The 25862-nt window shown below is 38.2% G+C and overlaps 1 protein-coding gene and 1 long non-coding RNA gene across 2 annotated transcripts in view; both read left to right on the top strand.

Annotated features, from left to right (window-relative positions):
- The first annotated feature begins 5562 nt into the window (after positions 1-5562).
- The window catches only part of nrg3a (neuregulin 3a), a 328241-nt gene continuing 307941 nt past the window's right edge, over positions 5563-25862 (top strand). Inside the window, exon 1 of the mRNA XM_016457868.1 lies at positions 5563-7592. Within this exon, the coding sequence (XP_016313354.1) occupies positions 6893-7592 (700 nt within the window). The 5' untranslated portion in view covers positions 5563-6892. The remainder of the gene's footprint in view (positions 7593-25862) is intronic.
- Positions 11144-22505, top strand: LOC107666499 (uncharacterized). The gene is made up of 3 exons (XR_001631667.1): positions 11144-11155; positions 16796-16801; positions 22438-22505. It is a non-coding gene; the product is annotated as an uncharacterized LOC107666499 (long non-coding RNA).

Here is a 25862-nt window from a genome sequence, read left to right as displayed (position 1 = left end):
AAGACGATGATGAAGAAGAAGTGCTGCTGCAAAGTTAGTGCATCAGAGAAAACGAAGAAGAGCTGCTGTAGCATCAAGTTTTTGCAATGTTGAAGAAACGCTGTTTTTTTTCATAAATTGCTGACAGTACAATACTGGACAATGAGCCCATGGAAACTGGAATGGTTGGGGGGTGGGGAGGGCCGAGGTCGTGGTTAGAACGCTTGGTTGAGTGCATCAGACAAGATGACGATGAAGAAGTGCTGCAGCAGAGTTAGTGCAGTAACAGTTTCACTGCAATTTATGTTATAATGTTAGAATTAAAGAACAATAAACATAATACATATTACCGTTGCACTTATCTGTAAATGCACTTATTTTTAAGCGGTTGTTGACATCGGATCTAAAAAGTGATTTAGCCAAAAAAAAGAAACAACAACAATAACGTTACCACTATAATATGTCTTGCAATATCCGTGCGTGCAAAGGTTTTGCGCTATCCTCTTGTTCAATATTCTTGGGGTCTGAATTCGGCTCAAATTGATATGGCAATATTGATGCCATCCTTAACTATACCGGAGCAGACTGAACTTGCTGCTTTGGCAAGGGAAATTTGCATTATTTTGCTAAATAATTTTAAATAATGCAAAATTCAGTACTGAAACACCGTCTAAGCTAATTGCCAATCACAATTCACTGGGAGAGCTAACCAATCACAACACATTTCGTTTTTCGGAAGGCGGGCCTTCATCAAACCCGGAACTAATCGAGCCATTTGTGCCAGGCTGGGGAGAAAGGTATTTTAATAATGTAAATTATGTGAAAAATAATGTGTTTTTCGAAACACCAAGCATGACAGCATGTTCTAGTACACCCCCAAAACAAAATCAAGACTTTGTAAAAGAGCATAATAGGACCGTAAATGTGTTAAATAAACATACTTATACTTTAGATGACAATGTATTTTTCACAAATAAATAAATATTTAATAAAAAGTCAACATTGTAACCTACAGGGCACTAAGTAATCTGGGAAGTTTGTGTGCATTGGGAATCATATTTTTTGAAATAAAGCCAAGGTAACAGTCATTTTACACATAGCACACAGTGAAAATGACATGAATATGACAGTGGGCAAATGGATTCATCAAACCCGGAACTAATCGAGCCATTTGTGCCAGGCTGGGGAGAAAGGTATTTTAATAATGTAAATTATGTGAAAAATAATGTGTTTTTCGAAACACCAAGCATGACAGCATGTTCTAGTACACCCCCAAAACAAAATCAAGACTTTGTAAAAGAGCATAATAGGACCCCTTTAAATATTCATCATTATTCAGCTATACTTCACATTAAACTATGAAACGGCTTCAAAACACTTAAAATATAGTGCACGGAAATTTATGGTGCTTTATAATGTTTTTGTGCCTTTCGTGGGGCTTAACAATAACAATTAACAAATAACAATAACAAGAATAGTATACGCACAATATCGGATTTGGATCGGTCTCGTCTGACCGATATCCGATCCGGCAGAAAATGGCAATATCAGAGCCGATACCGATACTGAGTATTGGATCGATGCATCCCTAGTATTTTTAATATAAAAATAATGCAAAATTCAGTTTCATTGCTAGTATGAGATATTTATCTCAATCCAGCTGCGGTGGCAACATGTTAGTTTTGAACCCTGACTGCCCAGCTCATACCATCCAGGTTGATTGGTGTCCCAAGAAATTGTTTCTGCATCGACTTGTCTCCATCAACATGCCAGGTTACAGTTTCATTGACAGCTGGCTGGAAGATGAGAAATATAAAATATAGTGGTCGACCGATAATGTTTTTTTGACAGCCAATGCCGATATCTTGGAAAGCAGGGTGGCCGATGACCGATATAAAGCCGATATAATTTTATTTATTTTAATTAATGTAAATGTGTTAAATAAACATACTTATACTTTAGATGACAATGTATTTTTCACAAATAAATAAATATTTAATAAAAAGTCAACATTGTAACCTACAGGGCACTAAGTAATCTGGGAAGTTTGTGTGCATTGGGAATCATATTTTTTGAAATAAAGCCAAGGTAACAGTCATTTTACACATAGCACACAGTGAAAATGACATGAATATGACAGTGGGCAAATGGATAAAGCGCAGCATCATTTGAAATCACAAATTTAAATTTTGTCGATCACGCATCTCCAGTGAGGTTGAACTCTCCTCCTGTCCGCATTCAATTCGCACAGACCGACCGTCACGCAGAGAACACACGATCATGCAGGATACAAATGCACCCTTCACAATATCTCACAACTGGATCCGACTTAAGTTTGCAAGGTTTTTGAAATTAGATGTTTATTAGACATTCAAAGATTTGTTTAAATGATATAAATGCGTATTCAAGGATTCAAAACGTTAAAACAAATATAATACTGTATATCATGTATCATAAAACATTGACATAAAACCAAAACCCCCCCTTCCTGCACTTTTTCATGTGCAGGAAGAGCAAGTTCTGCCCTTCTCTTCTTTACCTTGCCATAGAATATGGCCGTGCTCAACACAGTGAAAATGACATGAATATGACAGTGGGCAAATGGATAAAGCGCAGCATCATTTGAAATCACAAATTTAAATTTTGTCGATCACGCATCTCCAGTGAGGTTGAACTCTCCTCCTGTCCGCATTCAATTCGCACAGACCGACCGTCACGCAGAGAACACACGATCATGCAGGATACACATGCACACTGTGTGCTCACACGCTGCCATTCTCAGCGCCATCAAAATAAAAGTCCCGCCTCGAAAGCATCGGCCAAACAGGAAAAACTTATCGGCCGATGCCGATATTTGAAAAATGCCAAATATCGGCCGATATATCGGCCTTGGCGATATATCGGTCGACCACTAATAAGACATAACAACAAGGAATTTTGTGTTAATCGGCCCTCACCAGCCATTCTAAAGGTGACCTGGGCCAAATATTTTGTTAAAACTTGAAATTAGTTTAGAATGTCCCTTTAATTAGATTTCGTTTTCACAGTCATTATCTAAAGTGACAGTTTTTTCACAGAAAGTAAAACATGGGTAGCTAGAAAAGGAACCAGCTAACAGAAAGGGGTGATGTTTCATTCTGGGGGGTTTTGAAAGGCAGACTGTCATGTTGTACTTGTACCTAGAGTAACTGATTCATGTGCAGAGATCTCCTTGAAGTAGCTACTGATACTATGGATTTATGGCAGTGGTGAAAAAAGTTAAATATCAAGGGCACATCATTTCACACTACAAAAAAGGGTCATTTAAATATAGTTACATGTCCAAATGTATAGTTCAGCTGACACTAAATGGACAAATGGTCTTTTTATGTTCTATCTTTCTATATGTAATTTACTCAGAACCATGTTGTTCATTGTGTCATTTGTAACTTGAATGTGCAAGGCTTCTAGTGTCACCTGCTTCTAGTCATATTAGCAGTACAAAAACAGCCCATTATGGTCCTAGATGCTGCATACTCGTGTTTCTTTCCATATTATTCCAATTTATTATCCTAATTTGAATTTATTTGTTATTATTATAGTTATTTACCTAATGTGGCTAATAATTCATATGTTCCACTTGTTCACAGAAAATAGATTACTTCCGCCTTGCAAAGTAAGGTGGTTATTCCAAGATTTCTGAATATAATGTATAATCAAAAATGATGTGTCACTTTGTCTGCCTAACATATTTTGTGTTTAACACAGGAAAGAAAATAATATGGGGCTCAGAACAACATGATTTTATTTGTTTTGGCACCTTTAACTTGTAATGCGTTTTTGGGATTACCTGCTGAAGGACTTTTTTTTCTGTCTCAAATGGATTGGATTTACTCCTGTTATTCTGTACTACAAAATACTAGATTTAGGTCATCTGTGTTGGAACAGTTCACTCATATGCTCTTAAGGTGCCCTCAGTGATTTCGGCTTATTAAAAACTGATTCTCCATGGATCCTTAAAAATGTTACTTAATTTTAAGGTAATAAAAAGTCTTAAATATCTCAAATGAAAAGTCTTTATCATTTCAAGAGGTCTTAAATATGGTAGCGAAAAACAGGAATTGCGATATGGTTTAATGTGATTACTTTAGGCAGTGATTTAAATAAATGTGAGTACTTCATGTTTCAAAGTAAAAATGGGCCGCTGTTGGATGTTCTACATGCTCATGCTTTCAGAGCAGTTGATGCTCAATCAATGAATAGGCCACATTTACGTCAAGCGATTGCTTTTGATCTACCGTTGATGAATTATGACGATGTTTACATTGCAGTTTTTATATCATAAACTGCGAACTCCTAATAAAATAGTGCTTACTTTTAGCTTTTGACCTATATTTATTTTCACAGCATACACACAATGTTGTAAATGTTAACTAGTGAAGTCAGAGTCATTGTGTATACAAAGCAAAATTGCACTATAACTCTTTTAAGACAAGTTTGTTTTCTTATGCCAGTTATGGCAAAACAGAAAAACTATAAATATAAATCTTTTTTTTTTGCTGAAAAAGAATCCAAGATGACATATGTTAGTTTCTAATTATAAATTATATTTCATGATGCCTTAGAAATAGGTTTAGAAATACGCTGTCAGAATTGCCATATATTTTACTTTTTATTTGACTCTAAAATCTGTATAATAATAATAATAATAACACATTTAATAGCATTTTTTTCCTATGTTCTGGGAGTACCATCTTGGAAATGAAATTGCTTCTCACTCAAGTTGTTGTTGACCAATTTCAGTAACTTGCATGTTAATTGAGACTTTCAGTTGTGGAATTAAGCGTGGCTCATGGGAAATGGCTTGTTTGTACAGTGGCATCGGTGCTTCATCTGTGAAACTTCTGTGCCTCTAGGTGTCAGTATTAATCCAAGTGGGCTGCCATATCATCCAGCACAACATAAACAATAAATTATTGAGTACACCTTTAAAACAAGTTAGAACCAACAGGAAACAAACTAGCATCTCTGTTGTCTTTGAGTATTAAAGTGTTATCCACTCCCTTTAATTACAACCCTTTTGTGTTGCACAACAGTCTATTTAAAAATACCACCCATTAGACACTGCACACGACTTCTAATTTGTGCCATCCATTAAGCTTCCTTCCCTTCTTAGAGTCTTAGACGTGAGGAGGGGCTGGTTGCATGATTGACAGTCCTGAAAGAGAGATGCTTAGACTCACTTTGTTTACAGCAGTCAGTAATCTCTTTTTCTGCTAATACCACAGAGCACTGACACGGATCTCTTTATTTCTTTCCCGTATCTTGTCTTTCTCTCTCTTGCCCTCTGCTTCTTTCGTTTTCTATCTCATCCTGCTGTGAATGCTTTCTCAACTTGTACTTATCTCTCCTTGTTTCTCCCTCCCTCCCTCCCTCTCTCTCTTTCTCTCTCTGTCTCTCTCTAAAGGGGTGGGGAATGTTCTTGTGAAGAGAGCAGGTGCAGTGCCTCCTCTCTCTCTTTTTCTCTGTCTGTCTCTCTCTTTCCTGGCATCAGCAGTAGGGGAGAGTAGAAGACTGTCTGTGTATGTGTCTGGCTGCAGTGTCGTAGGCTTGAGCAGCGGTAAAATCCCACAGGAGATTAGAGTGGGAACACACGCTAGTCCGGACGCTTTAGAAATGGCAGCCCTAGGATAGAGCAACAGACAGGCAAAACAAACACAACAGTAATGAGGAATGGATGAATGTTGTCTCATGGAAAACCTGCACGCTGTCTCTCTCTTTTTTTAACCCTCCTCATTTTCTCTTTCTCTCCGTCTTCGACAAGCTCACTCTTCCCTTCCTCCCTCCCCTCCATCCCTCCGCTCCGCTCCTCTCCCTTCCTCTCTCTCTCTCATTCTCTCTTGCGCTCTCTCAGTGGAGGAATGTAGATAGAGGCTGAGCGTACACCCGCTGCTCTGCACGATATCAACGGCTCGCTCTACGGTGGTGGGTCGCTCATCAGATGCTGTTCAGAATGGATTTGTACTGCTAATGGATTTGTCCATCCACCGTCTCTTTCTGGACAACTCTGCACCTGCCATTGCCTCCTCTGCCGGGTTTATTGCTCAGCTTGCACATACCGGGATCCGTGCTGCAGGTCCCTTGCTCCCTTAAGGATGCTATAAATCAGCAGGAGCTTTGCTCGAGGAAAAAGGGACATATTGCTTCACGGTCAACGCCAAGTCCTCCTTCGTGAGGGAACCAGCTTTCTGGGATATGTATAGCTGACTCAGCGCTCGAATGCAAGACTGTGAGTCAGATCAAGACCTTGAAAATGAATTGGTAAGAATGAGGGAGCCAGAGAGGAAAAATATGAGCCAGTTTTTAACTTTTACTGAACTCAACCTTCAAATATTGCAATGAATGGAGGAACGAGGTCGGAGGATAAATCTAATGGTGGTGTCATCTGCAAAAAGGGGGATTTGATAATCTGACGACAGAGAGTGCTGCTGCAACGGCTGGTGCTTGGAGTCAACATGCAGATGATTGCACTCCTCCCTTTCCTTCCACCTTCTTTGCTCAGCACCTTTATTTAACATTTGTACCATTTTAGTGATCTTACAACGAGCTGGAAGTCATCTGGATGTATTGGTGGAACTGGACTAAAGGACTGTCCTTTTTACCGGATTCTGCAACCGCTGAGATTTCTACCTCCGGAATTCTATTGGGTGTATGCGCTTGTCTGTTTGTGAGTGTGTGTATGTGTATTAGTTATGTGTGGATGTGATTTGTCTGCCTTGATGTGTTCATAACTATTTCTGTGTTCTTTAGGTTGTGATTTACTTTCCCATTTTTTTTCCAATGTCTGGCTTTGCTGGCCAGCGTTTCGCCTTGTGCAGTCCATGTCTGCCGAGTGCCCGGCCGTGGGGTTAACCCTTACCGTGCCACAGGCGAGATGAGTGACAGCTCTGGAACAGTGAACAACTCGGGGGCTATGGTACTGGAGGAGCCCGATGGAAGAGGTGGCTCCGGTGGACGTGAACAAGCCCAGGCCCCTGCTCGTGGTGGCATTTTAAGGTGTGGGAGCTGTGCCCTTTGGCCCCGCCAACAGACTTGGCTCTGCGTGGTTCCGCTTCTCATTGGCTTCATAGGCCTAGGGCTCAGTCTGATGCTGCTGAAATGGATCGTAGTGGGTTCTGTGCGGGACTACGTGCCTACTGACTTGGTGGATGCCAAGGGAATTGGCCAGGACCCCATCTTTCTGTCCAAGCCTAGCACTTTTCCTAAGGGATCTGACACCACCACCACCACAACCACTATTGGAGGGGTCAGCTCAGCCAGCCCCATTGTCACCACTGTGGTGCGGAGCAGGACTCGCACGGGAACTCCTCCGAACGTTCCCCCTAGGGGTGGTGGTGCATCCGGCAGCCAGGTGACGCAGAAGAGCCCCTCTACACGCTTTGTCACACGTAATCCCACCTTTACGACCACCGTGGCTTCTACCACAACGTCTACTGTCCATACGTCCACCTCCAGCCCCTCTCCCTCCAACCCTGCCATTCTAAACGACTCCACCCAAATGTGGACCAGAGAGCAGTCATCCACTGAGAGTCACGTGACCACGCCTGGTCGAACCCACGTCAGCCGCAAGACACGTAAGTTTGATACTTTCTGATCGTTTCTTGATGGTTTTTGCTTTGGCAAGAGATGTGCAGTGCTGCTTCTGATGGGGACTGTTGGTGATCAGGGTTTTTTTTGTTGTTGTTGATTGCAGTTTTGCATGGTACTCTTAGAATGTGTATACTGTGTTAATGACATTCCAGATGCGAAACATGACGGACTGTGTGCAGTCCCGTCTATCATGTCGCTAGGGAGCGGCAGATGCACTAATAACAAACAGTGACTCTGACCACTCCCTGTGTTTCAAAATATGATAGAGTGAATCAATAAATATAAAGAGAATTTCATAGGTGTAATAGTGTAAAACAGCTTTACTTTTTCTTATTTTGTATTTTTCTCACTGACTGCAGCACATGAAAAAGCTTATGTATCAGGATGTCAGTTAGTGAACATCAGAAGATGTGTCTAATAATGGTGTCATACTTTGCATAGATTTATGTAATTGACAGATACTACACATTTTGCTGTTCATTTAAAAACTACTGTAAATAAGAAAATGGTATTGCATGTGCTAATGGTACACCCCAGTGTAACATCAATGGCATTTTAATTGTCTGTGCACGCATAAATTGATTAATGCGTCATCATGCCTGATAGCTCGCACCTGCTCATAGTATTACCTGACGCCAAGGTATGCTGTCCATATGTGATTCTGCTGTGGGATTATAGTGCCTTTACTGTAATCCTTTACTCAGAATGCCCGGATAGAGATGTGTTCACAATTTAATGATCACATTAATTTGCATACAGTGGACAGCCTGTCCACAGTGACATTTAGGAAGTTTAGCGTTATGTCTGAATACTTGTCATAAGGATTACAGTAACTCTTTGTAGTAGAGTTTTTGTTCTAGCGCTGTGAATATTGTAATATTTTGAAGAACCCTTTCTTTGAATTCAGATGGTAATGTTGGATCATAGTGTCGGGTAGTAAGAGGTTGTTATGCCTCACCACTCTATGAGATTACATCACTCTCCATGTTTTGTTTAATCCAGATTAAGTTACCTTCATTCATGGAAGCTGCTACTGTTACATTTACTGTTAGTCTTTAGGAAACTTACCTTGTAATGATTTTGGAAACCTGCTCTGTATTTTCATGTGTTGGTTTTATAAGAAGTTTAAAATTACAGGGATTTTACAATAAAATTGTTACCAGATTTTTTATGTTTTCAAATTAGGAAAGCATAATTTTGTCACAATTAGTGTCCATTTTCAGGGCTCAACAAGGGTGGCCCACAAACAACATGGGTGAAAATGGGAAACAACATAGATAGGTTTTGTCAAAATTGTAAGAAGTGATAGTAGTCTTGGAAGCATCAGTCAGAAAGAAAACTGCATTGAAACACTTTTGCAACTTTTATAAATTGAAGTAGTTGTGCAGTATTATAAATTGTTTGCATTATTATATTTTGTGAAAAAGCTGGAATATATATATTTTTCTAAATAACAAAAAATGTCAAAAGCAAATAATAATTAATGGAGAAATTGAATTTTTCTTGCAAATATAAAAATGTTGCTTAAAAAATCCTTACTGTTGACCCTTTTTACAAGCACAAAGAGTCTCTGTTTATAGTAATGTAGACCTACCTCAACTTGCAGTAATAAAAAATAACCAGTGAATTTCATAAGTCGTAAGGCTTTGAACAAGTCCTTATCGTATACTTTGGTTGTACAATAATTCATTACCATTGCAATTGTCTGCCAGAGGATATCTTAATCCTTTATGTCTCCAAGCAACAATTGCCTACCTTTATCAATAGCACAGAGAAAAAGATAACTAAACCATTTGTGATCCAAATGCATTTGAGAGCTCACAGCTGTGGCTCGACTTAAAACCCATTACTGTTAACCATATTTGATATTATAGCTAGAAACAGATCTTTCTTTGAAAACTTTCCAGGTAAAGAGGCCATTTTGTTTTCATAGAATATTATTCTACAAGATTGGCTATGGTGAATTGAGTGGCCGGTAATTTTGTGTTTTCCCTTTTGTACTTCTGTTAGTTATGTTTGGTTGATGAAGTGGAAGGTCCAATGCTGCTGCTATGGATCTGTTAGTACTGCAGCTCATATAAGAGCAAAGCTAATTAGAGTTGAATGCAAATTTGCATTTGTTGCTGGGGGCACCTTGCGATGAACTGATCGTATAAAAGCCATATCTCAATGTGATCGATTATGAAGTTGCAGAATCAATTGTAGCATTAAGTGAAAACAGCTTTGGTTGAAACTGACTGACACGATTCCTGGTTCCAGCTGACTGCCATTTAATGACCATTGATTCTTCCTTTGTTTTGTAACATCAGACTGATTGGGAGGATTAGTTTGTGTCATCTACAGTACCACACTGTATGGGGCATTTACTGCACTGTACCGCTGTTTGCTCTTGAAAAACAATTGAGATTGGAATCATTTGATGATTCTGACATTAAATCATTGCCAGTGTTAAATGACCTAAAATCATTCAGAATGTTGTAAGATGGTGATTTATTTGCCTCGTCTGTCTATTTCCTGTTTTAATAGAAAGCCATAAAAGCGCTGCCTTCCAGTGCCATTCGTGCTTAATTTCACTATGAGACTATTTAAAAAAAACGCCACTTTGATTTATCTTTTTAAGATCACCTAGAGGAGGGTTGAAACCTTAAATATTAATGCTTAGAAAGACAAACATGTTCAATATGTAGAAGAGCATGTGAATAATTGACAAGGGTGTGCTGAAAAATTATTAGGGAAAGGGATGAAAAATGTGCAGCGTTTTATAAATAGAGGTGGAGGAGAGAACGAAGAAAGCAGATAGTGGTGACTGGATTGAGCATATCAATGTGTGGAACATGCCAGAATTGGAATCTCTGTAGGGGGAAATGTTACATATATAATTTACATTATTTTCTTCATAGTGTAATATAATAATTTTATATAATTATATGATAATATAATTATATAATATGTTCCTGTGGCTCAGTGGTAGAACATTGTGTTAGCAGCGCAAAAGGTTGTGGGTTCAATTCCCAGGAAACACACATACTGGTAAAACATGTATAGCCTGAATGCACTGTAAGTCGCTTTGGATAAAAGCGTCTGCTAAATGCATAAATTATTATTATTAATTAAATTATATAATATTATAATATAATACTTAAGAGATAATTCACTAAAAAATTATTTGCTTACACTCATGTCGTTCCTGTATGACTTAAGATAATTAGAAGATAGAAGATAATTTAAAGTCTTTTGTTTTGCCTTTGGTCCACACAGTTAAAGTAATCAACCCAGGCACACTGGAAAATGTGCCTGAGAAATATTGCCTGAGCAATCATAATTTGTGTGAAAAGGAATGAAAGTAGTTGCAATTTTACTTCTATAGTGTTCATTTCAGCTGGAAACTGCAGTGAATGTGTTTGGACTTCTGTAGGTAAGGTACGTATTTCCAGTGAGCCTATGATGAAAGTAGACACTCATCTTTTGCCATGTCCTTATGCCATTTCAAACCTGTATGACTGTAATTTGAGTAAATTATGACAGAATTTTTGGGTGAACTGTTCAAGTTGGTCATTCCATTTTGATGTTAATGAACCCTGAATCCTTCATTTAAATTGTTTAACTTATTAAACCAGTATGCAGGTAAAGTTTAAACTGCTGTATAGTTGCAGTGCCATACATCAATTGTTTTTAATTGTCTTCTTTTTTTTCTAGCTTGTAATGTAAGCAACCTATTTCTCCCAATGATTCAGTCTAGATTTTATGGAAATGAAGGCCATTAACAGTCATTTGACCACTTTATGTTCAAAATGTTTTATCTGTTTAGTTTTAGGTTGAAATTAACATAAAAAATGTTGACAGATGACATTTTTGCATGAGGGATGACTTTTAGAAAATACCAGTAATGATTATAAACTCCTGAATGCCTATTTGTGAAGTGTTGAACTCTGGTTCAAATGCAAATCATTTCTGTATTTTCCATTTAGTTATGCACCAAATAGTGCAATCTTGAATCTTAAATCCGCCACCTTTCTGGGGGTAACAAATACGCCTCACAGGAGAAAAGCTTAAATCGTTGACAATAAAAGATGCATGGGATGTTTATAAGAAAACAATAAGCTGTTCATCAGCTATGCTGGAGGCAAATGTTAAAGGAGGAAGCTTTGTCTTCATTACCACAGGTTTAGTTTCTGTCAAAGGGTTTGGGCATCTAAATCAGTCATATAGAGGATCATTATAAGCACTGTTTGGAAATAGATCTTTCATTGATTCTACGTAGATAGAGATACTTGTTTATGACATTGAATTCAATTAACAAATAGCTGCATTAAGCCTTGATGCTTTCTGACACAGACTAATGCTATTTTTTGTGTGCATGCTTCATATTTCAACATTACTTACTCTTTTCTGTGCTCACCATTTTAATCAGTTTATAATACTAATATTATGCACACTCTGAAAACAAGTTATCTGTCATAATTTGCTTGTCAAGTAATTTCATCTTGTGTTAAGAATTTGGATATATATTTTTAATATTATTTTCAGCGTTGTGTTAATTATGTATGATGTCATTTGGTTTGCCCATTGCTTTTTTGTTTCTCCTGCTTCCCTTTTATTTCTTCTCTTTTGTCTCACGGTATCCTGTGCTTTTGCAGGCCTACTTCAAACCCTTTAATATCTGTGGACAAACAAATATCAAGTTGCTTTGGCGGGTTGCCTTGGTCACTTGATGGTGTTCAGGCTTTTCAGCCTAATACCACATTGTGACTTTAAATAGAGCTGACCGGCATGACAAATGAGGACCATAACCCTCAACAAACCATTCTGTTGAAGCTCAGCCAATCAGAGTTCAGGGATAATGTTTTCTCTCAGCCCAAAAATACAGCCCAGCATAAAGGAACACAACCCCACTGTGAATCCTGCTTATTACTGTTGCAGCTTAAAGCTTATTGAAATATCCCTGCCAACACGAAAGAACGCTGTAGGAAGATGTTTAGCTAACTCTCCACCTTCGTAGTATAGTAATACTGTACATTCAAATCAAGAAGACATGGAAGTAAATATATTAGGGCTCTCAAGGGATTAATTTTAATCAAATTAATATTTATCAATTAATAGCACATCAATTTGGTCTGAGAAATTACCCCCCAAAAGATCAGTCATTATTGTGTTAAATTAGAAAATCAGTGATTAGACATTACAAAAAATAATCTCTATTCAAGACATAATTTATTACGCATGAACTTCTAAGGCTACAATGAGGCCATAGCATTGTTTTCAGAAGCTGCGTCTGAATTGGCACTTATTATTTACATAGACTGTTCAGAGGTGGCATGAATGCATTTACGCTACAATTAGAATAGCATAAATAATGCTGTGAGATTAATTGTTTTTTGTTTAAATGCTAAACTATTATTGTACATAAAACAAAATACATGAGACAAAATGGAAATATAAGACAATATAAGGCAAAAACCATACAGGGACATTAATTTGTCAGCAACTGCAAGGTGATGTACAGGTCTGATCTAGTTATAACATTTGTAAAAAAAAAAATCCTTATCAAATAAACAAGAATGACTGAGGAGTGACTGTAATATCAGACCAATGAAGTTAAATAAAGATGGTCTGTTGGCTTGTATTGGTCTAGCCGTAATAATTCATTCAAAGCGTCATGTCCACAAATTAAAAAGCTCTTGGAATTAATTCAAACTTTAAAGAAGGTGATTTGCACTATTAGCAAGGCTTTTCTTCTGCAGTGGCCCATAAAATAACTCCTCTGCATATCCATTTCAGTCATTTGCTGTGTATGTTTGTGTGTGTTTGTGGCTGGTCTGCATTGTCCCCTTTCAGCGCTACCTAAGGGATAAAAGAGTGCATCACACACCCCGAGTCTATTATGAGATATTGATTCACGTGTGATTGTCTACGAGACTTGTGACACTCAGCACTTTGACTGGGATCAGTTTTAGTGTCACAGGTCTGATTCCTCATGCACAGCACTTTCCACTGTTCCTGGGCTTGTTTTGAGGAGCCGCAGAGCCTTGTCCTTTGTGAGTGCACTGGATGTCATAAACAATTTCATAATAATTCAATTTCATCCCTGAATTTGGTAGAATAGCGCCGTGAAATTGGCTAGGCTTTGTTTTAGGATGTTTTCTTGCCAGCTCCATTTTGAGTCGTGTAGATTTCCTCTTTTTCAATGAAGCAGTGGTGTAACCATTCTTATTTAGAATACCTCAATGCCTGCTATACATGATTTGCTCTCCCACATTAGTTTGACAGATGTAGTTTGACTAAATCTGTCAAAGTACAGATTTAGATTCTCCCACTCTAGTTTGACTAAACAAGAATAAAGGCTGTGTGAGTATCAGAGCTGTCTGAACGGTGCAACTGCAGTGTGGGAAGTCTTTCTCATCGCCCTGAGGGAACGATCCTACAGCCATGACATGATCCCTTATGCCTGAACTCATTTAGGCTGCTTAGGGCAATCTCTTTTTGCTTACCCTCGCTCTCTCCCATTCTGTCTCTCCTCCAAAATGCTGGTTGGTGGCTAATGTGCTCCATGTGCTCTCCATTTAGTTCTCTCTCCCTCACTTTTTCTCTTTTGCTTTCTCCTTATCCTCTTGTGGTTATCGAGGCAAATCTGTCACAAGGACACTGCACCTCAGGACATGGCTTCACACACCGTGACAGCATCCAGCCAACACTCTCTCAGCTCAGATGGCAGATTAAAGAGGGGTCACACATGCCCCCACAAACACACACACATTTTGATGTCATACTGAGGTTGATGAATGGTGGAAATGGAGCGAGCGATTTGCACGGCTGTGCGGTCAGCGCTCCCATGGTGACTGTCTGAGTACGTTCGAGGGAGCGGTCAGCACGGATGCGGACTGTTAGAGGCCATATGCATCGTCTTCCCGATCAGATCTGACTGGCATCTGCAGGGGTGAACAAGTCAGTCCTAGTGCTGCCGCTCTCCCATTTCAGCCACCTGTCAAATGTTACTGATGGTTTCCCACTGAGCTTCTGACTCCGCACATACTGTAGACGTGAGTCAGAATCATAAATGACTGCTGTGGTGATGAGATCTAATATGCATAATGTACGATTTAATGTACATCATTTTAAAATGTCAGTTAGGTTTTAAATTGGAAGTGTCTGCTCCAAACCAAACAATTGTTTATTATTTACCATCAGAGGATGCCAACCATGAAACAACATACAGAACTACCAAATTTTGCAAAGTTTGATTGCATGATATAATAATTGCTGTTAATAGTGTTCATCGTCTGTTTGATTACATCTTTAATTGATTTTTCCATACATTTCTGCCATATTAACTGACAGTCACCACTGATAAGCTACCACTAAATATCGTAGAAACTTAATTTGCTGTAAAGTTGCTTTGCAACGATTTGTATCGTTAAAAGCGCTATACAAATAAACTTGATTTGAATTACCTGAATCAAATGCTGATTCCTTACACAGAGGGAGATAGAAATAAACAAGGAGGCTCAGATTATTTGATTTGATTTAATTTACAATTCATATTTTTTTAAATAAAAAACATATATAAAATAAAACAACATCAAATAAATCTCAGATATTTGATTTCATTTTTTTTTATATATACTTTTTTGTATATTTTATTTTTTTGGAGGACCCGACCCTTATTGTTAAAAGCATAATCACATTAATAAAAATGTTTAAATCATTTTTTGCATTGTCATTTTTTTTAATTGGCACCACAAAAAATGTTATTTTATTTAAAAATATATATTTTTATTTATTTATTTTAGTTAGTTAGTTAGTAAAATGTGGTTCTTCACGGCTTAGCCTTTAATAATGCCTTTTTTGCAAGTGCACCACTATAGCTGTAATTATCCTATTATTACAGATACAATCTGATCTTTAATATTCAACATTCTTATAATAATAATAATAATATCTATAAACATATAAACATTTTCTTACAACATAATTTATATGATGATACAGGCTTAAATTTAGAAAAAAGTCTGCCATTGGGGTAAGAAAAAAAAAACTCCATTCGAGATGCAGTCTCTAAAACATATTAGGGTCCTAAGCAGTTTTGCTTTTCTAATAAATGTATCTGGTTTTGAGCTTCTGAAATCTGTGCGCACAGATTCCGTGCCAATGACTGCAAAAATGTTCTCTGTGGCATGAGCTCTCCTTAACTGACCTTGTCCGATTTCTTTAGTGGAATACTTTGGGGATCATCAGCCTAACAGTAATACCGTATTATAAAACCATAAAACTAGATCCCACTGTCTCACTACATTAACACAAAGTAGGCCTGTCCACCTACTCTGCTGCTTTCTTATGTTGACGGGTGAATAGTTTGCCTACGATGAGCACCGCAAGACCCTCTTACTGGCCCATATGATCTCCCCACCCTACATGTAGGACACTGTCTTAAATTATACATGTAATATTCTACAACTTTAAGCTCAGAAACACACTTTTTCTGTAGGCACTGTAAATAATTAATAGTGCAACCACAGAAAGTAGCATAATTTTATCTGTCATTCGAGCACTGTGCGCTGGCTCTACCACTTGCCAATTGATAACATTAACAGGACAGCAAAAGGGGTAATGATAACGGTGTCATGTTAAGGATGAACTGCACCTTCCGCTCAATTTCTGCTCCATTTAGAATGATCAGAGATTCACAGTATCATCAGTGAAAGCTCATGCTTAGACAGGATTCCTCAGATATGACACAAAATGGAGGCAGTGTGGATGAGATGATTGACAGTAGCAGAGGAACCTTGAGAGAGACACTGGTTCAGAATGAAATTCATTTGCGTCTGACTAGCTGTCAGTAACAGAGTGGCGATATATTGAAGTGACTGTGTTTGGCTGTGTGTTAAATGAGTAATTGAGAGAGTGAGTGGAAAGTGTGACAGACAGACAAGTTAAGATTCAGTGCAGAGATCTGAAGAATTTCTGTGTGAACGATCAACGTTTAGATAAGGCCGTAGAAATTGTCACATAGAGTGAATGAGGTAAAATAGCACAGTGTCTGATCATTTGCCATTTGAATTTTCCATTCCAAAAATCAATATAATTATACATTTCTAGTCGTTGATGATTACTGGATATGCCACAAGATATGGGAAACATGTTCTACAGGAAAAGGAATCGTTTTAAACAACAGGGTGCCTGAGCAAGACAGCGAATAGTACATTAGTAAAAGAAAATGCTCTGTTTTAAAGCTCACCATTCATGCTTTGAGTCCTGTCATTTCAAAGTCTTGGAAGAGTTGTCTTTTGCTCTCTTTCTCCACAGGAAAGCAGTTCACTACATCCTTGGGGGGTTGGATCAGTGGTGTTTTTACTGACTGAAATAAAAAAGTGGTGGCCCTCTCGGAAAAGTAGCAAGTATGTGTCTGATATCTATCTCGGTGACAGCAAGGAGACCTGGGACATTTTGCTGAAGCGAGAGAGGGAGTGATAGAAATAAATATGAAGAGAGAGTTATTACAGATTAGAGACATAATCTTTTATTTATGGAGACAAATTCCAGCAAGCTGCACAGTGAGCTCCTATGGCACATGCCAATGTGCAGGCGTCTGATGAGGACCAGCACCCACCCGACTGGAGATAGATGCTGTCTCACTCCATTTCTCATTCTGAGACAAGTCCCAGGTTTTGAAATAATTATTTCGCTACTTCTCCTTTATCTTACAAATTCTGTAATGCATTTCCTAACCCACTTTCTGTTTGGGGGCTAAAAGTCACAGTGTTATTTATTACCTCAACGAATGCTCTTTAAAGGGTTAGTACACCCAGAAAATTAAACTTGTCATTATTTATTCACCCTTATGTCATTCCAAACCTGTATGACTTTCCTTTGAAAGTCAGTGGGGTTTAAAACAACATTGCCCCACTGACTTTCAAAGGATCAGTGTATGGGCACAAAACATTCTTCAAACTTGTGTGACTTTCCTTATATATTATGGAGTGACATTTAGGTGAGTTAATTTTCCTGTGGGGTGAACTATCACTTTAAAACTGAATAATTAATTTATATAACTCATGTACATGCCGTATATCTTATCGATATGAGAACTGATTGTTAACTAAATTTTATTTTGATTGAAGTTTTCTTCTGTAAGAGCATCACATCTTTGTGTTTTGCTTTGCGTAGTCAAACATGGTCCATTGAGAATTCATCATAATTTGCACAAAATGGTGAAATTGTGAGGCGATATATGAGTTAACCATACCTAACTATGGATCGTCATCCATAACCTAATCCATAAACCCAATCATTATTGAAATAGGGGGAAAAATCATAAAAGTTACCGTTGTGCTACTTAATATTTTTTGGAAACTGTAATAACTTTTTCCATAATTCTTTAATGTATAGTATATGTCTTTACCAGGGCTATCGATTTAACATGTTAATCTAATTAATTAGTTATGGAAAAAAATAACTAATTAAAATTGTACCACAATTAACATACTCGCAATATCACGCAAGTGCTGTTTTTGTCCCAAATAGCATGAGTCCAAATTTTATATTGATTTTATACAACAGTTCAATAAATAAGAACTTAATATTTTGTTATATGTTTTAGACACATTGTCTGTTTTGCTCAGTTTTGCCAACACAAAAAACATGGTTAAACGAATTGAATGAATGATTCAATGACTTCTTCAATAAGACATTTACTGCCACCTACTGGCAGTTTTACTTTCTTATTTAGAGTATCATTATTCATAAAAAAAAATGTCATATTGACATATTAATAAAAATGTGAAAATAAAAAATCCATATTAATAAAAAAGTAATTAAAGGGGTAGTTCACCCCCCCAAAAATTAAAAGCTACTTTTTGAAATATCTATTTCATGCTTTTCTCTTATAACACAATAATGGCTTTAAATTATCTTTTGTGGGTAATTTCTCAGCCAAATTTGATGTGCAATTAATATGTGATTAATTCGATTAATTAATCACTACATTGTGTAATTGTGTAAAAAAAAATAAGCGATTGACAGCCCTAGTCTTTACTGTCACTTTTGATCAAATTAATACATCCTTGCAGAATAAAAGTATTAATTTTTCAAAACAAACCAACTAACATAAACTAAAAAAACTGGCATTTAAAGGGATCATGAACTGAGAAATCAAAATTTCCTTGATCATTTGATATATAAGAGGTCATTGTGCTATAAAAACATTCTGTAAATTTCAGAACTCAAAACTTTCTCATTAGTCTAAAAACAGCTTACATTGAAGCCATTCTGCCAAAACGACAGCTTGTGGAATGTGCCACTTTATGTCGTAATAGTGTGGTGGCACCTCCGCAGAAGATCAGCGCCTGCCTCTACATCAATGCCTGTTTAGCCCCGCCCACCGATTCGCACACATAGTAGGTAAATGATAAGAGCGGCAAACGCAGGTCTACGTGGAAACCAAATTATAAACTTTATTTGATGAACTGTATTTTTAATAAACAAATCTACATTAAAATGAAGCGAACAACTGATCAAGTTCTTACTGACGCGGTCTGGCACTTTATAAACAAGGCACATTTCAACACAGGATTTTCAGAAAGATTGAAACTAAAAGACGATGCTGTCCGACTATATTGGATACGATGTCGCACCACACAAGTGTGAGTAACTGTTTTCATTACGTGATCACTATTGCTTTGTCTGTTATTAGAGATCGTTTGATATGTACTGAGTATTTATGTATTTTTAACCTAAAACACAGTAGTTTCCATCAAGGAAGGATGTAGGCTGTCAAACATACACAAGTGTTAGCTAATCATAGCAGTGGGCGTTTACTTCCGACTCGACAATCCACCACACCTATTCGAACAGAGCGTTTCAACGAGGGGGTCAAAACCGGACAGAAAATAACCTGTTAGTTCTAAATTGATGTTTTTTGATGTAAAAAATGTCTTGATAACATTATAAGTGGACATCCGAGTACAAAATAATAATAAAAAAAAAAAATCAGTTCATGACCCCTTTAATAGGTAAAAATGCATGCGCTTTTTATGGTGTATATGGACAATGAAACAACAATAAGAAAAACACTTTAAAATATAATTATGAAAATTGCACATTTTCATATGTTCCTAGTTGTACATACGATTTTGCTGTCTGGTACAAATTATTAAGGATTATAGGAGTGTGTTGAGTTTCAGGTCACTTTTAGTATGGATGCACCTGTGCTCTGACATTTCACTGTGTGTAAGTGCCACGTAATATTAGTTATTATCAAAGAAAATGGTTACTTTCTACTTGTAACAATGTAAAACTACAGCTTTTGTCTCTCTATGAGGACTGATTTATGTTTTCTATCTTTCTTTTGCTTAACTTTTGGTAACTTCCCTGAGCTGTTTGAACTTTTCTCACCCTCATTAGTGTTGGACACCCTCAGGCGTCCAGTTCCAAACAATTATTAACCTTTAAGGAGAGGCAGGCGCTCAGACGGAGGTGCAGCGCTTGGATACCTGAATCAAATTATTTTGGGGTTACTGAGAGGGTGATATACGGCCCTGTACGCAGTCAGCAGCCTGCCATTTATTGGTCCCCCATGACATGAGTTAGAAGAGTGTGTGTGGAGTGCGTTAAAACACATTATTGCACATTTCTTTTCACCATCTGATGATACATGCATAGACAATCAAGAGTGTCCAACATGTTTCTTGCATAACCCTCTTCAAAGTCCACTGTGTGTGTATGATGTGTCCATTACATGTGTACCTTTGATCTCAGCAGGATATTTGGGTGCGCGCAAAGCAGTATATGTTGAAAACACCTTATCTTACTACTTCTGCGACATCAAACATGACTGCCTTTGGTCTGTATGTGCTTTAATGTGGTATATTTTAGTGACACTTCAAGCTGTACTCTCTTCTGGGGTGTTTTGTAAATATTTTCTTATTTTCCATGCATCTTGGACAGTAATCCTTTTGCGACAAGATACTCGGCTAAACGCTGTCGAATGTATCTCTGCTGCAGCAACAACCGCTCAATAAGGCCTCAATCGGAGAGATGAACCTGTCTGTCACAATACACCAGACAGTCATGGATAGACAGCTTTAAGCAGGTTGTAGAAAGTTGTTTGTGTTTGTCAGATATTTCGGCCTTGCCTCAGCCGGCCTTGCCTTTTGCAGTTTGCTCAGTTAGTCTGCGTATGTGTGTGCGTGTGTGTGTTTGTTTTTCTTGTGATGGAGTGTACGACCAGGGGCCACGGAGTGATGGATGGTGGAAGAGGACGACAGATCTCTCAGATGGCCGGCCTTTGCCGGTAATGGTGGTGAAATGCAATACCAGGGCAGAGCAGGAAATGGGGGAATAAGCAGGCTCCAGCCTTAATGCTGACAGAATCAAATGGGCAGCGCTTTCTCTGAACTCCTCCAAAGGCGTTTTCTGCAGGGTTTCGACTGAATAGTCTAGCGCTACCTGTTGTGTAATCTATATATTTTAGCCGGCAGCACGGCCACCCACCTTTTACCACTTCGGCTGCGTGTGGATATTGGTATTTGTTTTGGATGGCCACCACAAACACCAGATGTTTGGTGACCCCTCCCCCTGACCTTTATCAAAGCCTGTGATTAGCTGAAGCAGAGGAGATGTTATAAATATGTATGAGGCCAAAACCACTGTGGATTTGCATAATGCCATATCAGCCTGACATTTTGGCTTGTTACATAATCGTTAAACGAGTTTAAAAAAGGCAACACAATCACCCTGTTTAGAACTAATGAATCTGAATGTGATGAGTTTGAAGGCATATCTGTGTGTGAGTGCTGTTAGTGAAGGGCATTGTCTGTTTATCATGCTCTCTATGGCCACAGGTGGCCTTCCTGGGGTGGCAGATGGGAATGTGGAGTGGAAGGATAGATGAAAAAAGTTTTTCTGTGTGAATTGTTGGTGGTAATCTCTATACAGATGGCTGCAGTTTGTAAAAGAGAGAGAGAGACACTAGTGACGTGTTGTGTAACTGTGTGTGCACATAAGCAAACACTTATGAAGGATTAATGAATGCATTAGTCTCTTTGCCAGACAGACAGCGAGCATGAAAAACGTCCATATGTGTTTGTGTGTGTAGTGTAAAGCTCATCTCATGAAAACCACACTAAATGGGAGCAATAAGTTCATGAGATGAGTTGATAAGTGCTTTGAGTACCTGCAATGTTCAGCTCCCTGTGCTGCGTGTGTGTGAGAGAAGATAAACAAGATAAATGACACATGAGAATCTGCCTTTACTGGAGCCTTGTAATGGTGAATGACAAAATCAATCATTGCTCATGTTTCATGCATGTTTGGTTTGATTGAATGCCCTTGCAGAACAACAGCACATCTTATAGTAGTATAATATACATATCATTTCAAAAAGATAAGAGGATGAGGTTTTCCTGATCTTTTGAGAGTTATTAATGGTTTGTTGTGATGTTACTTTCTGAACAGAACTTTGCCAATAATAATAAAATAAAAACGGTTTATGGAGATACTACGGTTTAAAAGTGTTTTTTTGTTTTAATGCTTAGTCTCATGCTCACCATAGGTGCTTTTATTTGATCGAAAATAAATATTATTGTGAAATATTGCAATTTAATATTTGTTACTATTTTAAATATATGTTATAATGTAATTTATTCCTGTGTTGAGAAAGCTTAGTTTTCAGCTTTTCAGTGTCATGATCCATCAGAAATCACTTTAATATGCTGATGTTGTAACGGAAGAGGTCTGACGCAACAGGTTAGTATTTATAAAACCGTTTTATTTGGTCACAGAGTACAAGTGTAGGGTCCAGATGATGTGATGGTGAGTGAATAGTTCGTAGACCAGTTCAAAGGATATGACGAGTGGAGTACTCCGAGTCTTTGGCTTTACAGGAGCTGGAATGCACACAGGAGGAACACACACCTCAGCGATCCGGGAACTAGGAGGAACAGGAGACACTTGGAGACGAGGAGACACTAGGAGGAACACAGGAAGTAAGTAATGCAGGAAGTATTCAAATGTCCTGCTGACCCGGAGTCGATAAGGGCAGATACTGAAATAGAAACATCAGAGGCAGTAAGCATTGCACAGGTAGTGAGGGGCTCCATCTTAATGATATCAGGCTGAATCACACTCACCACAGGACGTGGAGGGCGAAGGGGGCATGCCAAGATCATATCCCCTTGAGCTCCACAGTATAAACAGAGACCTCACCGGTTGGGCCATGGGACTAGCGATGATGGTAGGCGAAGCAGTGCTGGTTGGGATGGAGGAGGTGATGGGTGGTGATGGCGGCGGCGGCGGTGCCGGTGAGGGTGACGGTGCCGATGGCTTACGTAGCACTCGTCGTAGTGAGTCTACGAGCTCCTGGAATGGATCGGGGTGACTCATCTGTGCCGTCGGTGTTGGTCCGGTCTTCTGTAACGGGAGAGGTCTGACGCAACAGGTTAGTATTTATAAAACAGTTTTATTTGGTCACAGAGAGTACGGGTGTAGGGTCCAGATGATGTGATGGTGAGTGAATAGTTCGTAGACCAGTTCAAAGGATATGACGAGTGGAGTAATCCGAGTCTTTGGCTTTACAGGAGCTGGAATGCACACAGGAGGAACACACACCTCAGCGATCCGGGAACTAGGAGGAACAGGAGACACTTGGAGACGAGGAACACAGGAGGTAAGTAATGCAGGAAGTATTCAAATGGAAGTAGTAGCAAAGTCATTGAGTCCTCTACGTGTATACGAGACCGGACAGTGAGGGTGTCTGAGGTGTGTGCTTTTATGCAGGCTGGTTGATGAGGTGCTAGATTGGTGACAGGTGCAGGTGCTCAGAATTCAGGTGAGAGGGATCGTTGTGATTGAGTGGTGGTGGAGCCTGGCTGATCTGTTACAGATGTGGCACTCTTATTAATATCAATGTTGAAAACTATTTATTTTAAACAGAAATATTTTGTAATATTGTAAACATATTTACTGTCTATTTAATGGATCCTTGCTGAATATAAGTAAGTATGATCCCAAGTTTTAAATGGTTGTATATGTACGTAATCTATTATAAAATTAGTTTATATATATTTATAATATATGTGTTGTGTGTTTTGCCTGTTAAAAGGATAACATATGTTTGTGATGGTGTCTATGGGCAAAAAAGGGAAAGCAAGTTTAATTTTCACAGATACAAATATAATTTATTATTTTCATGTAAGGTTATTAGTAATAATATTTATTGACAAGTAGTATATTCTTGCTTTAAGCATAAACTTGATTATTTATATTGTATTGCCTTGTAGTGCTTATAGTGAAGATCTCTGTTCATTTATGACTCCCTGACAAGTCCATTTGAAATACATCTCCAGTCTCCCACTTCCTCTCTAGTGTGTCAGTCATAAGGCAGGAGGGGTCCATTAAATTGCATGGAAAAACAGTGAATGGCAGCAACTCTCTCAGACCCAAATCATGCTTTCACGTTCAAAGCAGAGCTGCATATAACTGTTTGTAAACTGTGGGATACAAAAGAAGGCCATTTTCGTACATGGAGACATAGACACTCATGTGCCCCACACTGACTGTAGTGCTTCTCTGTGATAGTGTCTCTCTGCAGGGCCAGGGCTGTCACAGTGTCACACTGCTTGATGATACCATGCCCTTTCACTGCAGCTCTTTCAGTCAGATGCAATAGTTCACATCTTAAATCTTCCCAGCGTAACCGGTTTGCAGTTTAAATGCTCCTGGGTTAGGTTAGCCTGTAGTGAAAAGAGAGGGATTTGTTGGCAGCCTTGTATGATGAGCAACTTCATCTCTCATGTTAACAAAAGTAGCAAAACATGTACACACACACACACACACACACACACACACACACACATTCAAAGCCCTACAGAGGGGCGGTATCATCCCATGCTGTCAAGTATAGAAACACATTAGCATAGATTAGTCAGCTGACAAGCTCTGGGGAAAATAAACAATCAAAGCTAATTAATAATTTGTGCAGCAGGTGTGAGTTCAGGTTTATTATGATTTAATACTTTAGGTATAAATGTGCAGTATTTAGATACTTGAACCATTCTTAAAAGATATGAATGTCATTTGAATTGATCAGTCTTTACAGATTCAGGGACTCCCACAGCTAGATTTCTTGCTCTATATTGTTATAACTTTCATTAAAGGAGACATATTATGCCCCTTTTTACAATATGTAATATAAGTCTCTGGTGTCCCCAGAATGTGTCTGTGAATTTTTTAGCTCCAAATACCCAACATATCATTTATTATATTATTTTGAAAATGCCTATTTTGAGTGAAAGCAGAAACACGCTGTTTTTCGTACCTGTCTCTTTAAATGCAAATGAGCTGCTGCTCTCCGCCCCCTTTTCCAGAATAGAGCTGCGCCATTACAGCTTGTACCTGCTAAAAAACATCTGTTTTGGTTCTGATTATCATGTTTATCGCGCTGAAATCATGTGTTTTAAACCATATGAGTTTAAACATATACGGTTTTCTGAGAGCACACATCCGAAGCACACAGACAGAAAGCGGCTGTCACAGCATGTGAGTCCTAAACTAAGTTCTCATTCACACACAAGTTTACGTTAAAAACACACGAGTTAAAAAAAACAGTCGGTTTTGTCTGTGAAGGTAAACAGCTGGGAAATAAATCGCATGTTTATTTTAGATCTGTTTGGCAGGAGCAATATACAGTAAATAAATCATTAAATCCACTGCTCTCTTGTCTCCTCTGAGGCTGGAACTCTAAACAGTGTTCTGTGCTCGTCTGTGCAGCCAAACACAGAACAGTTAGCATGCTTTGCTCAAACTTTCGCCATGGCATTAGAACTAGTACACCGTTGTCACTTGTGAAATCAATATGATGGCTCCTTGGGTGGAAACATACAGATTAAGGGGCAGTAATATTATAATCAGATCCCTTTGCCAAGTCACCAAGGGAGCGAAATCAGACGTGCTTAAGATTGTAGCACTTAAAACCTGGAAAAGTCAGATTTTCATGATATGTCACCTTTAACACTTTAATAACATTGTAACATTAATGATTTTATAAGCACTGTAGAGTTAATATGCAAGTAAAAAAACTATATATATATATATATATGTGTGTGTGTGTGTGTGTGTATGTGTGTGTGTGTATGTATGTATATTTATATATATATATATATATGTATATTTATATGTATGTATGTATATTTATATATATATGTATGTATGTATGTATATGTATGTATGTATGTATGTATATATATATATATATATGTATATAT

Source organism: Sinocyclocheilus anshuiensis, unplaced genomic scaffold, assembly GCF_001515605.1.
Source record: "Sinocyclocheilus anshuiensis isolate Anshui unplaced genomic scaffold, SAMN03320099.WGS_v1.1 scaffold63, whole genome shotgun sequence".
NCBI lineage: Eukaryota > Metazoa > Chordata > Actinopteri > Cypriniformes > Cyprinidae > Sinocyclocheilus > Sinocyclocheilus anshuiensis.
Note: the sequence above shows the minus strand (reverse complement) of the source record. Positions and strands in the feature narration are given on the sequence as shown.